Genomic DNA, 12,698 nt, shown 5'->3' on the forward strand with positions numbered 1-12,698 from the left:
GTCCCAGCTACTCAGGAGGCTGAGACAGAAGAATCCCTTGAACCCGGGAGGCGCAGCTTGCAGTGAGCCGAGGTCGCGCCACCGCACTCCAGCCCAGGCAACAAGAGCGAAACGCAGTCTTAAATTAAAAAAAGAAAAGAAAAGAAAAAAATTACAAATTAATCACCAAGAAGAGAAATATGTAGAAGAAAGATGTAATTCAGTTGTTTAGAGTGCAGAGAGAATTGGAACTAAGAGAGATGAGCAAGAAAAGTGGGAAGTGTATGTACTTACAAACCTAATCACAAACCTGTCACGAAAACTGCGAGTAAACGAGTCGAAGTTGAAAATGCAGTTTTTGTGAAGCAGAGTCTGATTGGACTTGAATTTACTAAGAAAGAATCAAGAAGGGTGTGGAATATTCCAGGATATCTCTATCCCACCACAAAACAAACAAGCCATCAACCCACCCCAACTGGGCTGCACGAGACTGGAAGGCACACTAGTCACCCAGTCACTGAAAACCTTTGAAACAGCTTCATTTTTCTCTCCAAATAAAAAAGAGCCTAGATCAGTAAACTAGGTATGAGAATAATTTTCAAAATTCCAATCCTAACCACACCGGGTGATTCTGGCTAACGTATGCCTCAGTTTCCCCCGTGCTAAAATGCAAACACACCTGTGTTCCGAGTCTCGGCGTGGATCCGAGCCCGGGTTCTGCACCTGGATCTGACTCTCAAAGGGAAAGGCGCAACTTAAACCCGAGGAGGAGTCTGCAGCTGTCCCCGTGCCGGAGCCAGCCAGGCTTTTTAAAAAAGCCCCCCGCATCAGGCGCGGTTTCTGTAAAACCGCTCCCGGCTGCCAGCGCGGTGGATTCCGGTTCCCGCCCCGAACACCTGAGGTGGCCTCGGCCGTCTAGGGTCAGCCGGTCCGGGGTACGCAGCCGACCTCTCCGCCCCGCCGCGTCCCCGGCCCCCATTCCACCCGCGACGCGAGTAAGGTCGGCCCGGCAGCTCTCCGGCCCGAGGCGGTGCTTCTCTCTAGTGGGCGCCTTTGGCCCGTACATCCCTCGGTCAAACAGTCCCACCACAAACGCCCCGCAACCCCAGCCTCAGGGGAACTTGTGGGCGCCATTCAGTCTCCGCTGACTCCCGTCCCCGCACTCACCTGCCCCACGGGCCACCTCAGCGCCAATCCGGGTCAGGTTAGCGGCTTCCCCGCTCGCACCCAGTCAGCGCTCAGCGGCGCCTAAGCGCACGCGTGGCGGGGCGGAGCATAGGCGGCCGCGGGTCATGCTGGGGGCTGTAGTCGTTCCCGCCCACTTGGCGGGACGCCGCCAGGAGCTTTGCGACCCCGTCCCAAGGCCTGCAGGCACAGCGATGCTTTTGCCGTCTCACCAATCCTCACATCCACCCAGGCTTCATCATACCTTTCTGGGGACTCCTAACCCTTGTGCTTCCACTAAAGCTATGGTTACAAACATTAGGATCTCCTGGTTCTTAAATGAAACTGAGCACCAGCCAGGGAAAGAGGGCATTAAGTGTCCAGGTGTCTGACTTCAGCTGAGCAGACGTTTCATCAGTTGTCCCATGTTCTGCCCAGAACCTAACATCTGGGTAGTTTTCATGCTGGAGTCTGCGTGAGTTTAAACCAATCTTAAAGAAAACAGCCTGGGTTAACATAGTGAGACCCTGTCTTTACAAAAAACAACAAAAAATTAGCCAGGTGTGGTTGTGTGTGCCATAGTCCCAGCTACTCAAGAGGCTGAGGTGAGAGGATCGCTTGAGCCAGGAAATCGAGGCTGCAGTGAGCTGTGGTCACACCACTGCACTCCAGCCTGGGCGACAGCGCGAGATCTTGTCTTTTACATATATATATAAATCTACATTATATATATATAAATGTACATTTAACATGTTTTCCAGTGAACATGCAGACCACCCAATACATCAAATTAAAATGCTACATGGGAAAATCAGATTACAGAGTTGCATACAAGTGTGTAAATACAGAAACAAAGGAGAATGGAAAAGGAAAGAAGACAGAGATGCACCAACAAATCCACCCACTCAAATAGTCCACGAAGAAACCAGGTCAAATCGCCAATCACTGGAGATCATTAGTCTAACAGAATTGTTAGGACAGGAAGAAGACTGTTATCTTATTTCCTTATTTTCTATGAGGAAATGTATTAACTAAAATCCATGGTATCCTATATCCCCAACGTCTGTTATGTAATATAAAGTCTCACATTAGATAAACTGATAGTAGTTGCTGCCTCTAAGTTGCCCATACCAGAGAAGGAAGTAGACAGAATATCTGGTCAGAGTCCAATGACTTAATTTCCTTGTTTCAGACTTATCATTTCAGGATTTTTTTTTTTTTTTTTTGAGACCGAGTCTCGCTCCATTGCCCAGGCTGGAGTGCAGTGGCATGATCTTGGCTCACTGCAACTTCTGACTCCTAGGTTCAAGCAATTCTTCTGTCTCAGCCTCCCGAGTAGCTGGGACTACAGGCGCCTGCCACCATGCCCAGCTAATTGTTTGTATTTTTAGTAGAGATGGAGTATCACCTTCTTGGTCAGGCTGGTCTTGAACTCCTGACCTCAGGTGATCCACCTGCCTCGGCCTCCCAAAGTGCTGGGATTACAGGCATGAGCCACCACCGCACCTGGCCCTTTTCAAGATTTTTTAAAGAGATGAATAGAGTGACTCTTTCTGGAAGTTGAGCAAATGGCTCTATGCTATCCCCACTTGCTTGCTATACTAACCTATATTCAGAATTTGGTTTTCAGAATTGCCTTCTATTGTTTTTCCCAATAGGTTGAGCTCTTCTCTTAGGTTGGCTTTAAGTGACAAGTTCTCGCTATGTCACCCAGCCTGGACTGAACTCTTGGGCTCAAGTGACCCTATTGCCTCAGTTTCCCAAGTAGCTGGGACTGCAAGTGCGCATCATCTCAACCTGCTTTTCTGGCTACTTTTGATAAAACTGGAACTGACTCAGCCTCCTCTCCCTCACAACATTCCTAACTAGGCAGTCTTCCAGCTTCTGCCTGACCTGGGAGATTGAGGGTGGATTGCTAATCTCAGGGGTTCCAATGTCTGGCCCCAAGCCAATCTCAGAGCCTTAATAATGGGTATTGATCTCAGTGTCTCTTGGGGCAATACACAATCAAGTCACTCTTCCTCCACACGGCAATATTTGAAGTGCTGACAAGTTCTCTCCTGGATAGGATAAAGAGCCCTAACATTCCTCCACCACAAGATCTTTTTGGAGGTTCGCTCTCCAGTTTATCTCTGTTCCTCAGACTGGGTATCCAAAATTGAATGTAATGCCAAGAGTGTGGAGCAGTAAGCCTCTGGTGGCTTTCTGGGCACTGGACAACCATTAACACCTCCTAAAACAGTCTTCTCTCAGTTCTGGTGCATACTGAGTTTAAGGTTAACTTATTTACATTGATCTTATTTTTCCTCTTAGTTTAAGGCACATCATTTCAGCCTGTTTAGGTTACAGATGAAAACTTATTTTACCAAATAAATGTACTTGTTAATTCTCCCAGTTTTGTGTCATTTGCAAATCTGATAAACAAAAGCTTTCATTTTCATCTATGCTGAAAAATACGTAGGATGAGAATGGGCTAAATAACAAGGGCTCTCCTGGCAGGTAGGTAATTAACTCAATATTTGGCTACAGTTGCTTCAATCAGCTATAATACTGCAACAAGGAAGTTGGGCGTGGTGGCGGAAGCTGGAAGACTGCCTAGTTGCCAAGTATCTGATGTGCTCTTGCTATTGGAAATACAACAAGGAATGACACAGACAATGTTCTTGTCCAATGGCATTTGCTTACACTGTAAACAAGTAAAAAAGAAAACAAGATTAGGCCGGGCATGGTGGCTCATGCCTGTAATCCCAGAATTTTGGGAGGCTGAGATGGGTGGATCACTTGAGGTCAGGAGTTCAAGACCCACCTGGCCAACATGGCAAAACCCCATCCCTACTAAAAATACAAAAGTTAGCCAGGTGTGGCGGCGGGTGCCTGTAATCCCAGCTACTTGGGAGGCTGAGGCCGGAGAATCGCTTGAACCCAGGAGGTGGAGGTTGCAGTGAGCCGAGATTGTGCTACTGCACTCTAGTCTGGGTGACAGAGCAAGACTCAACAACAAAATCCATGCAACCAGGAATAAAGACTGTCAGGTGCCCTGATGAAATCAACATACTCAATTAGCATTTCCCTGATATATAAGCCTTATCAAAAGATGAAATGAGGTTGGACACAACTTTGGCTGAATAAGCCTGATGGTCACATCAGGGTTTTTTTTTTGTTCTGTTTTGTTTTTAAGTATTTACTGTAGTTCCAAACTTCATTACTTATACTAGCCAAAAATAACTGAAATAAAAGCTATCTGATCATGGACTCAATCACTGAGTCCAGGCTATTTTGCTAGACCTAGATCTAATTCACTTTTAGAGGACAGGACCAGAAATTTCTTGCTACTTTACAAGCAAACGAACACGTGAAAAGGACTAAACTTGAGGCAGCTGGAAAATATGCCTTGAAAGAACAGAGATCAAGTACGAACTACATTTATTATGCAAGTTTGTGTTGTTGTAAACAACAGAGTAAACTTCAATGCTCTTTGTTTCTGCATTGTTGAGAAATGTGAGACTGAGAAAGGGGAAAGACCATGGATAGAAGAAAGTGCTGTATTAATTTAAGGTAACAATTCTCAAGGTAAAATAAGGCATTACAGTAACACAATTTTCACGCCTCAGCAATTAATGATTTTTCGTTTAATTCTCTTCCAACTCTAGAGACATAATTCTGCTTTCACCTTCATCACACTTTCATATGGTTTTAACAGGGGATACACCTCCTCTTCTAAGAATCTCTGCACCTGCCAGAGGAAAGCAGATACAAGACAAAAGAAAATGTTAAGATATTAGCAGATAATACCTTTTCCAATGTCAGGTGATACCACTAAAACCTAATTTAATGAAGCTTTTACTCCACCACTAAGCTTGTTTTTTCCTTAACTGCCTATAAGGAATTTCCGCCTAGACACAGGTGATTCAACCACCATGCCCACATGCCCACCAACCTTTCCCGCAAACTGGCCCAGCCTGTGTTCTCTCAGGTGGTTTTGCCATTTCCATCCAACCTAAAAATCACCACAGCTTTCCTCCTGCTTCCCAGTCCTCTTCAAGTAATCACCAAGAGCTTAACCTCCTCTCCCTCCCTGGTCTGCATCTCTCACCACTGCCTTCACTCAAAGCTCTCATCATCTACTGCTTGGTCCGTTGCAGCAGCCTCCTTATTGGTCTCCTACCTCCAGTTCTAGTATTTTAGCCCTCAGTCCTCGCACCTACTGCTTGGTATTCTAATGACCTATTTAAAAGTATTCACCACTAAGTTTTGAGCTCTCTAAAGATGAGAATTATCCATTCATCTTTATTTTTTGAGACAGGATCTCACTTTGTCACCCAAGCCAGAGGGCAGGGGCATGAACATGGCTCACTGCAGCCTTCACCTCCTAGGCTCAAGCTATCTTCCCGCCTCAGCCCCCTGAGTAGCTGAGACTATAGGTGCACGCCACCACACCTGGCTAACTTTTGTATTTTTTTGTAGAGACGAGTTTTCACCATGTTGCCCAGGATGTTCTTGAACTCCTGAACTCAAGCAATTCTCCTGCCTAGGCCTCCCAAAGTACTGGGATTACTGGTGTGAGCCACTGTGCCCGGCCTATGTATTCATTTTTAAATCCCCAGAATTAAATACAGTATCTGAACACATACTGAGCACCTAGTATATACTCATGCATTTCAATTGTTAAAACACTGAGATATTTACTTTTATCCTGTCAGTCAGTAAATGCCAGAGGTTAGGATTTAACCCAAATCCACCTGACAATAAAACCTAATTCTTTGTCCATTATACCACATTCTCAAGATCAAAACTCCAAAAAATCTACATAAAGAAATACTTAAGGCAGCTAGCTCAAAACAGCCATATCTTGGTCAGTTGTGGGGGCTCACGCCTGTAATCCCAGCACCACTGCACTCCAGCCTGGGTGAGAGAGAGACTGTCTCCAAAAACAAAACAAAACAGAAACCAAACCCAAATCTCTAAGTTTTGGCCAGCAACCTGCTCTGATTTCCTTCTAGCTAGGCCCATTCCCAACATACCTCCTATAAAGCAAAAACATCAAAGAGAGTACCCCAGGTTCTGCAGCCCAGCAGAAAAGAGGCTTCTGGGGACCGCTCCTCGGAAGAGTTCTAATGTATGCTTACCTGCTGGGAGGCACGACCAGTGAAAGAAGAAGGATCCAGTAAACGATCCAACTGGGAGTGAATGGGACTGAAGTAGGCATCAGCCTGGATACGCTCTATGAGGTCATTGTCACCCCCTTCCTGCTTGACCACAGAAGCTGCCTGCTGAGAAAGCACTCTGATTTTCTCATGGCAATCCTGGGAAGACAGTGAAGTACTGTCAGTTCTCCACTAACAGGGCATTTGAACACTTTAAAAAAGTCATCAGATACTTCACATCCATGTAGTCTACACAGCTCTACACAAAAACACCTCCAGGCTGAGGTGGTTCCTGTGTCTGTCTCTACCAGGGTCTTCACTACTCTCTGCCCACATCTTAGGACGAGCCTGAAATGGATGCCCACCCTGCTCTGGCCCTCTTCCATAAAGCCCCATGAATAATTTGCTCTTGTCTCCTGCTCACTTCCTACGGAATGTCAGACCTCATTCCTTCACTAGGAGTGGACTTTTCCTACAAGTGATTAAGTAATTCACTTTAAAAAACTCAGTTCACCACAATCACCCTCCATAGATGGCAGATTATGGCCACTGCTCTGTACCATTACTGTGAAGCTAATGACACGAACACCTTCATCTGCTCTCCCTCATGGAGAAGAGAGCAGGACCAAACGTGCACTCTCAATTTAACCAGGAACATGAGAGGTTACAAACCTGGCGGCTACCTCCAGCTTTGACCATGGCCATGATGATGTTCTCTGTGGCCATGAAAGGCAGCTCTTGCCGAATGCGCCGTTCAATTACCTATAGGAAAAGATAAAGTGAATGACCAAGAAAGCTGCCTCAAGGCTAAAGTGATAAACACAGCAGGATGTCAAACAAAATGCACAGCACAGACACTACCTACCACATTATGGAGACAGTAATGGGTTGTTTTATTCTACATGATGTTTTTTCAGTTTTCTTACTAACTCAGACTTTTGATTTTTTTTTTTTTTTTTTTTTTGAGACAGTCTCGCTCTGTTGCCCAGGCTGGAGTGCAGTGGCACAATCTCCACTCACTGCAAGCTCCGCCTCCCGGGTTCACACCATTCTCCTGCCTCAGCCTCCCCGCCCGCCACCACGCCCAGTTAATTTTTCTATTTTTAGTAGAGACGGGGTTTCACCGTGTTAGCCAGGATGGTCTCGATCTCCTGACCTGGTGATCCACCCACCTCAGCCTCCCAAAGTGCTGGGATTACAGGTGTGAGCCACCGTGCCCAGCCAGACTTTTGATTTTTAAAAAGGGAATATTAACTTAAAAAGTTGCCACATAGAAAGATTTTTTTTTTTTTGAGACGGAGATTCTTTCTTGTTGCCAGGCTGGAGTGCAGTGGCATGATCTTGGCTCACTGCAACTTCTACCTCCTGGGTTCAAGCAATTATCCTGCCTCAGCCTCCTGAGTAGCTGAGATTACAGGCACGTGCCACCACGCCCAGCTAATTTTTGTATTTTTAGTAGAGACAGGGTTTCACTGTGTTAGCCAGGATGGTCTCGATCTCCTGACCTCGTGATCCGCCCATCTCGGCCTCCCAAAGTGCTGGGATTACAGGCTTGAGCCACCGGGCCCGGCCTAAATAATTCTTAAAACCCCTATTTGCTACATATCAGTGCTCAGCCTCAAGAGCTAAGTATAGGAGAGAAATAAACTCATCTGCCTCAGGTACTTAAAAACAGGCAAATGGAGCCATCTACTCTGCCTAGTCACACCAGAGCTGATGATTCATGCTGCGAGATAGTTTAAAGGCAATTTAAAATACTTCTTTTTCTGTTTCTATAAATGTGTCTATGAATTCCACAGAGCTAGTTCCCTAGAGCTTATGAACTGAAGGATGAGCTCGGGTGGGAAGAACGCCTATCGGATCAGAATGCAGCTCCCTCAACACATCCCAGAGCACCCTCCCTCCCACATTCTAACCCCTCCCTAATACTTTACTTTTTAATTGAAGCTTCTTACTTTGGGGTACACTACCAATCCTTCAGAAATGTTCTGCAGCGTATTCAGTATAGTATCTGCAGTAAGAAATGCCTCGGCCAAACAGATCCGTCTAGAAAACAAATAGCCATTCAGTATCTCTTTAAACAAATAATTTCAGTGAAATGCAGAGTGTGTCCCAACAAGTTGCCCTACTGACTGTACTCTCTGGATAATTTCCTTCAATCTCATGATTACCCCAATGACCTCATGACCCTCAAGTCTGTCACCTCTAGGCCAGACCACTTGCCTAAGTGCCAGACCTTATACCTACTGAGACGTCTACCTGGTTGATCCATAGGTACCTCAATCCCCAAACTGAACTCAGCCACTGTCATTCTTCTTACTCACCATTACAAACCTGCCATTCCTCCCTCACAGGTCCTGCCTCAGCAAATGACAGTAGCGCCCCAGTCACCAAATTCTTTATACTCACTCCGGTCAACCACCAGGGCTGGCCAGTCTGCCTTCAACTCTGGATCTATATCCTTCCTCTCCATTGACATGGCACCTGCACCAACGTGGCCTCGGACTTTTAAAGTAGCCCCTAACTTGTTCCGACGTGATCCCTGTCTCCTTAGAGCCAACTCTCCAAACTGCTGCCAGGGTCTTTTAGCAGGCAAATCAGCAGACCCCCAGGGTCACACCTTGCTAAAAAGTATTCAGTGGCTGACTTCTGAGTGAGTTCACATGACTTATCTCCAGAGATAAATCCTAGATTATGCACAGATCCCAGAAAGGTAGGTCTAACTATACATCCGTATCCACTCAAGAAATTCCAGCACAATGCAAGCAGGCGAGAGTAATGCCAGTCTGCTTTAAATGAGTATTAACACAAAACAGAAAATGATGTGCACATTGGTACCTCATCAGCAGTACAGATTATTTCAGACTCATCTCATAGCTTATCAAGATGTCACTGTGCCTAAACACCACAACTGACATCTATCTGCCTTCAGAAAAGACCCAGAAGACCTTTCGTAAACTGGCTACTATCTGTGACCATGTCCTGCCCCACCTCCTGGCACATGTTGATTTCATTCCCCAGGGCTACTCAAGTAGTAGTAACTCCCTCAAGTGTGTTTTCTCCTGCTTGGTGCCTTTATAATGCTCCCAATCTTGTCTTTAAAAGATGCATGTATTTCTTAAGTCTTAAGGCACCACCTCTACTGTGAAGCGTTCTGACTCCTCAAGCACCATGCCTTCCTCTCTGCTCCACAGTACCCAGTACACACTCCAACTGTAACACTTATCACATTGTCTTTTCTATGTTTTTGCCTCCCTGCTAGACTCTGGGCTCCTTGGGGATAAGGAGACTGTAGAGATGCTCAAATATGTCCTTTTACTTCTAGGTCCCTCCTTCAGACCTCCTCTCAACTTGGTGTATGTGACGTCCCTGCGCCACTGACCGGTTGGCACTATCATCCAGTGTCCGTTCAAACCACTGGACAGATGCTGTCTGTAGCGGGTCCATGACAAGGGTCATCAGGTGGCGGGCAAGACTGCAGCAACGTTCTGAACGCATGGGATTCCGCTTGTATGGCATCGCACTCGAGCCTGCCCATGTAAAAAAGGACAAGATGCAAAGGCAGAGAGACTTCAGAGGATAGTGAGTAGGCAAGCATGCTGCTGAATGAGCTCTCAGCCCCCATCCACAGCCCTCCAGCCGCTCTGTGTGCTCACAGGTCTCTACACAGCACTCACCAATCTGCTGTTTTTCAAAGGGTTCCTCCATCTCCTTGAGGTTTGCCAGGAGGCGTATGTCGGTGCAAATCTGGGGGAGGCAGGGGAATAAGCATCACCCCACACTGTCAGTGTGCAGGAGAGTCTGGGAGCCGTGACTAGGCTGATGAAGGAGATGAGCTCTTAGGTGTGCTGCGGCTGAGCTGAAGACCAGCGTGTCCTCCCCAAGAGCTCCTGGAGAGTATCTTACTCAGACTCCTCTCTGTTCCCGAAGGGCTGGGATGACAAATTCAAGGAGCATGAAAACGCTTTTGTGAAACACTGCTTAAGGCATCATGGAAAGACAATCACAAGATTAATTTCGGATGGGCACAGTGCCTCACACCTGTAATCCCAGCACTTTGGGAGGCCGAGGCAGGTGGATCACCTGAGGTCAGGAGTTCAAGACCAGCCTGGCCAACATGGTGAAACCCCGCCTCTACTAAAATAAGACAGGCATGGTGGTGCATGCCTGTAATCCCAGCTACTTGGGAAGCTCGCCTGAACCTAGGGGGCAGAGGTTGCAGTGAGCTGAGATCGTACCACTGCACTCCAGCCTGGGCAACAAGAGTAAAACGCCATCTCAAAAAAAAAAAAAAGATTAATTTAATACACCACTGAAAAAGATGGATGTTTTGCAGTGCTTGGGATAACTTTAAAGAAAATGCCAGCCGGGCGCGGTGGCTCACGCCTGTAATCCCAGCACTTTGGGAGGCCGAGGCAGGTGGATCACCTGAGGTCAGGAGTTCAAGACCAGCCTGGCCAACATGGTGAAACCCCGTCTCTACTAAAAATACAAAAAATTAGCCGGGCGCAGTTGTGGGCGCCTGTAGTCCCAGCTACTCGGGAGGCTGAGGCAGGAGAATGGCGTGAACCCGGGAGGCGGAGCTTGCAGTGAGCCGAGATCGCGCCACTGCACTCCAGCCTGGGCGACAGAGCGAGACTCCGTCTCAAAAAAAAAAAAAAAAAAAAAGAAAATGCCAAAACTAGTCTTCCCCTTAAGGGTTTCATCTACAGACCACAAATTATTAAACTAATGTATAATATTGCTTGAGAGATGGTTAAGTAAAAGTCTGAGGCTGAAACAGTCAGTCTGTGGTGCCCAGAGCTCCTGTCCCCGCCCCACAAGCTGCCACCACTCACCTTGTGTACTGACGCCCCCAAGCTAGCCAGCACAGACAGTACTTCAATATCCACTTTTCGTGTATATGTCTGCCCTGTGATGATGAAAGCTCTAGAAATAAATAGAAGAGAGATGTATGTTAAAATATTTTAAAGCCATTGCAGTGGTGCATGACTGTAGTCCCAGCTACTTAAGAGGCTAAGGGAGGAGGACTGCTTTAACTCAGGAGGTTGAGGCCAGCCTAAGCATCATTGGGAGACTCTTATAAAATAATAATAATAATTCAAAACATGCCTCTGTCAAACAAGGAAAAACACATTCTAAAGAAAAGCTTGGTCTTATTGGTATGCTAAGTTATACTGAGCCAGTGGACCTGAGTGGTAACTTGCTCCTGAAATAAACTATTCTTCCACCCTTTTCACTAATACTCAGGACACTGGCATGACTCAAGAAGGATACATGGTGCAACATGCCCATGTCCGGCCACAGCTCAATAGAAATGCCTGGGCGAAGCATCCATGGTGGAACCTGGTGGACTCCAATGGAAATGGTCAGATTTAGCCTAACCTGTTGGGGGCCCTAAGTAAAGAAACAAAAATGGAAACAACATGAAAAAAGGTATATTCTAAAGAAACCAGAAGTAAATCATTTTCTTTTTTCCTATAGATAATACAAAAATAGAATGCAGGTCGGGCCTGGTGGCTCATGCCTATAATCCTAGCACTCTGAGAGGCTGAGGCAGGTGGATCGCTCGATCTCAGGAGTTCGAGACCAGCCTGGGCAACATGGTGAAACCCTATCTCTACAAAAATAACACAAAAATTAGCCAGGCATGCTTGCAGTCATAGCTACTCAGGGGGCTTAGGTGGAAGGACGGCTTGAAGCTGGGAGGTGGAGGCTGCAGTGAGCCGAGATCACACTGCTGCACTCCAGCCTGGGTGACAGAGTAAGACCCTGTCTCAAAAATAATAATAAAATAAAATAAAATCCAGAAAATATGTCAGCAAGACGATTAGGGGGAAAAACAAAAAAGAATCCAGATAGTAAGAAAATAAAACCCAGGATAGAGACAGAAAAAAAAAAAAAAAAATGGGTAGAAGAACAAAGGAAGAAAAGGGCAAAAATTGTAAGATCAAATCTAGAGGTATACTGAACACAGGACTTTCATCAACTTAACAGGGAGGTCAACGTATTCCCACTTACCTACCTCTTAAATCCCGCCTTATCTGTCACCATCTTGTCAAGCTGCTCTACCTTGGAAAGAAAAGACACATCCTTATAATAATCCAGGTGTCTAGTATGAGAATGCCCCAACCTGTCATCCTACCCAGGTCTTGCCCCCAACCCCCACAACTTCCTTCCAGTTCAAAGACCCCACCCGTCCCACAATCAATCTCTCCTATCATCCTCAAAGACAGCCTTGTCTCAGGCTCCACCACTGAGTTTCAGTCTCCTGCAGGTCACTTTCTGAATACCTTATGGTCATCTCCCTCAAAGAGCTGCAGGAAACTGGCCTGAGTGCCAGTGGTGCCCTTTACTCCCCGGAAGCGCAGGTCATCCCGGACACGCTTCAAGTTCTGGAGATCCATGCAA

At 46.4% G+C, this 12,698-nt stretch overlaps 2 protein-coding genes across 3 annotated transcripts in view; both read right to left on the reverse strand.

Annotated features, from left to right (window-relative positions):
* SGSM3 (small G protein signaling modulator 3) overlaps positions 1-1,274 on the reverse strand; it is a 42,594-nt gene extending 41,320 nt beyond the window's left edge. Inside the window, exon 1 of one of the 2 annotated variants that reach the window (XM_011978803.1) lies at positions 1,147-1,274. The gene's annotated coding sequence lies outside the window, so the exon portion shown is untranslated. The remainder of the gene's footprint in view (positions 1-1,146) is intronic. The other variant, XM_011978804.1, reaches the window with a different exon arrangement.
* A 3,330-nt stretch (positions 1,275-4,604) lies between these two features.
* Positions 4,605-12,698, reverse strand: part of ADSL (adenylosuccinate lyase) — a 38,154-nt gene continuing 30,060 nt past the window's right edge. Inside the window, exons 6-12 of the mRNA XM_011979121.1 lie at positions 11,126-11,216; positions 9,965-10,034; positions 9,670-9,817; positions 8,243-8,333; positions 6,960-7,049; positions 6,270-6,446; positions 4,605-4,876 (exon numbers count right to left, since the gene is read on the reverse strand). Coding sequence (XP_011834511.1) covers positions 4,790-4,876; positions 6,270-6,446; positions 6,960-7,049; positions 8,243-8,333; positions 9,670-9,817; positions 9,965-10,034; positions 11,126-11,216 — 754 coding nt within the window. The 3' untranslated portion in view covers positions 4,605-4,789. The remainder of the gene's footprint in view (positions 4,877-6,269; positions 6,447-6,959; positions 7,050-8,242; positions 8,334-9,669; positions 9,818-9,964; positions 10,035-11,125; positions 11,217-12,698) is intronic.

The sequence above is a fragment of the Mandrillus leucophaeus genome, unplaced genomic scaffold (assembly GCF_000951045.1).
Source record: "Mandrillus leucophaeus isolate KB7577 unplaced genomic scaffold, Mleu.le_1.0 Scaffold2, whole genome shotgun sequence".
In the NCBI taxonomy this organism is placed as follows: domain Eukaryota; kingdom Metazoa; phylum Chordata; class Mammalia; order Primates; family Cercopithecidae; genus Mandrillus; species Mandrillus leucophaeus.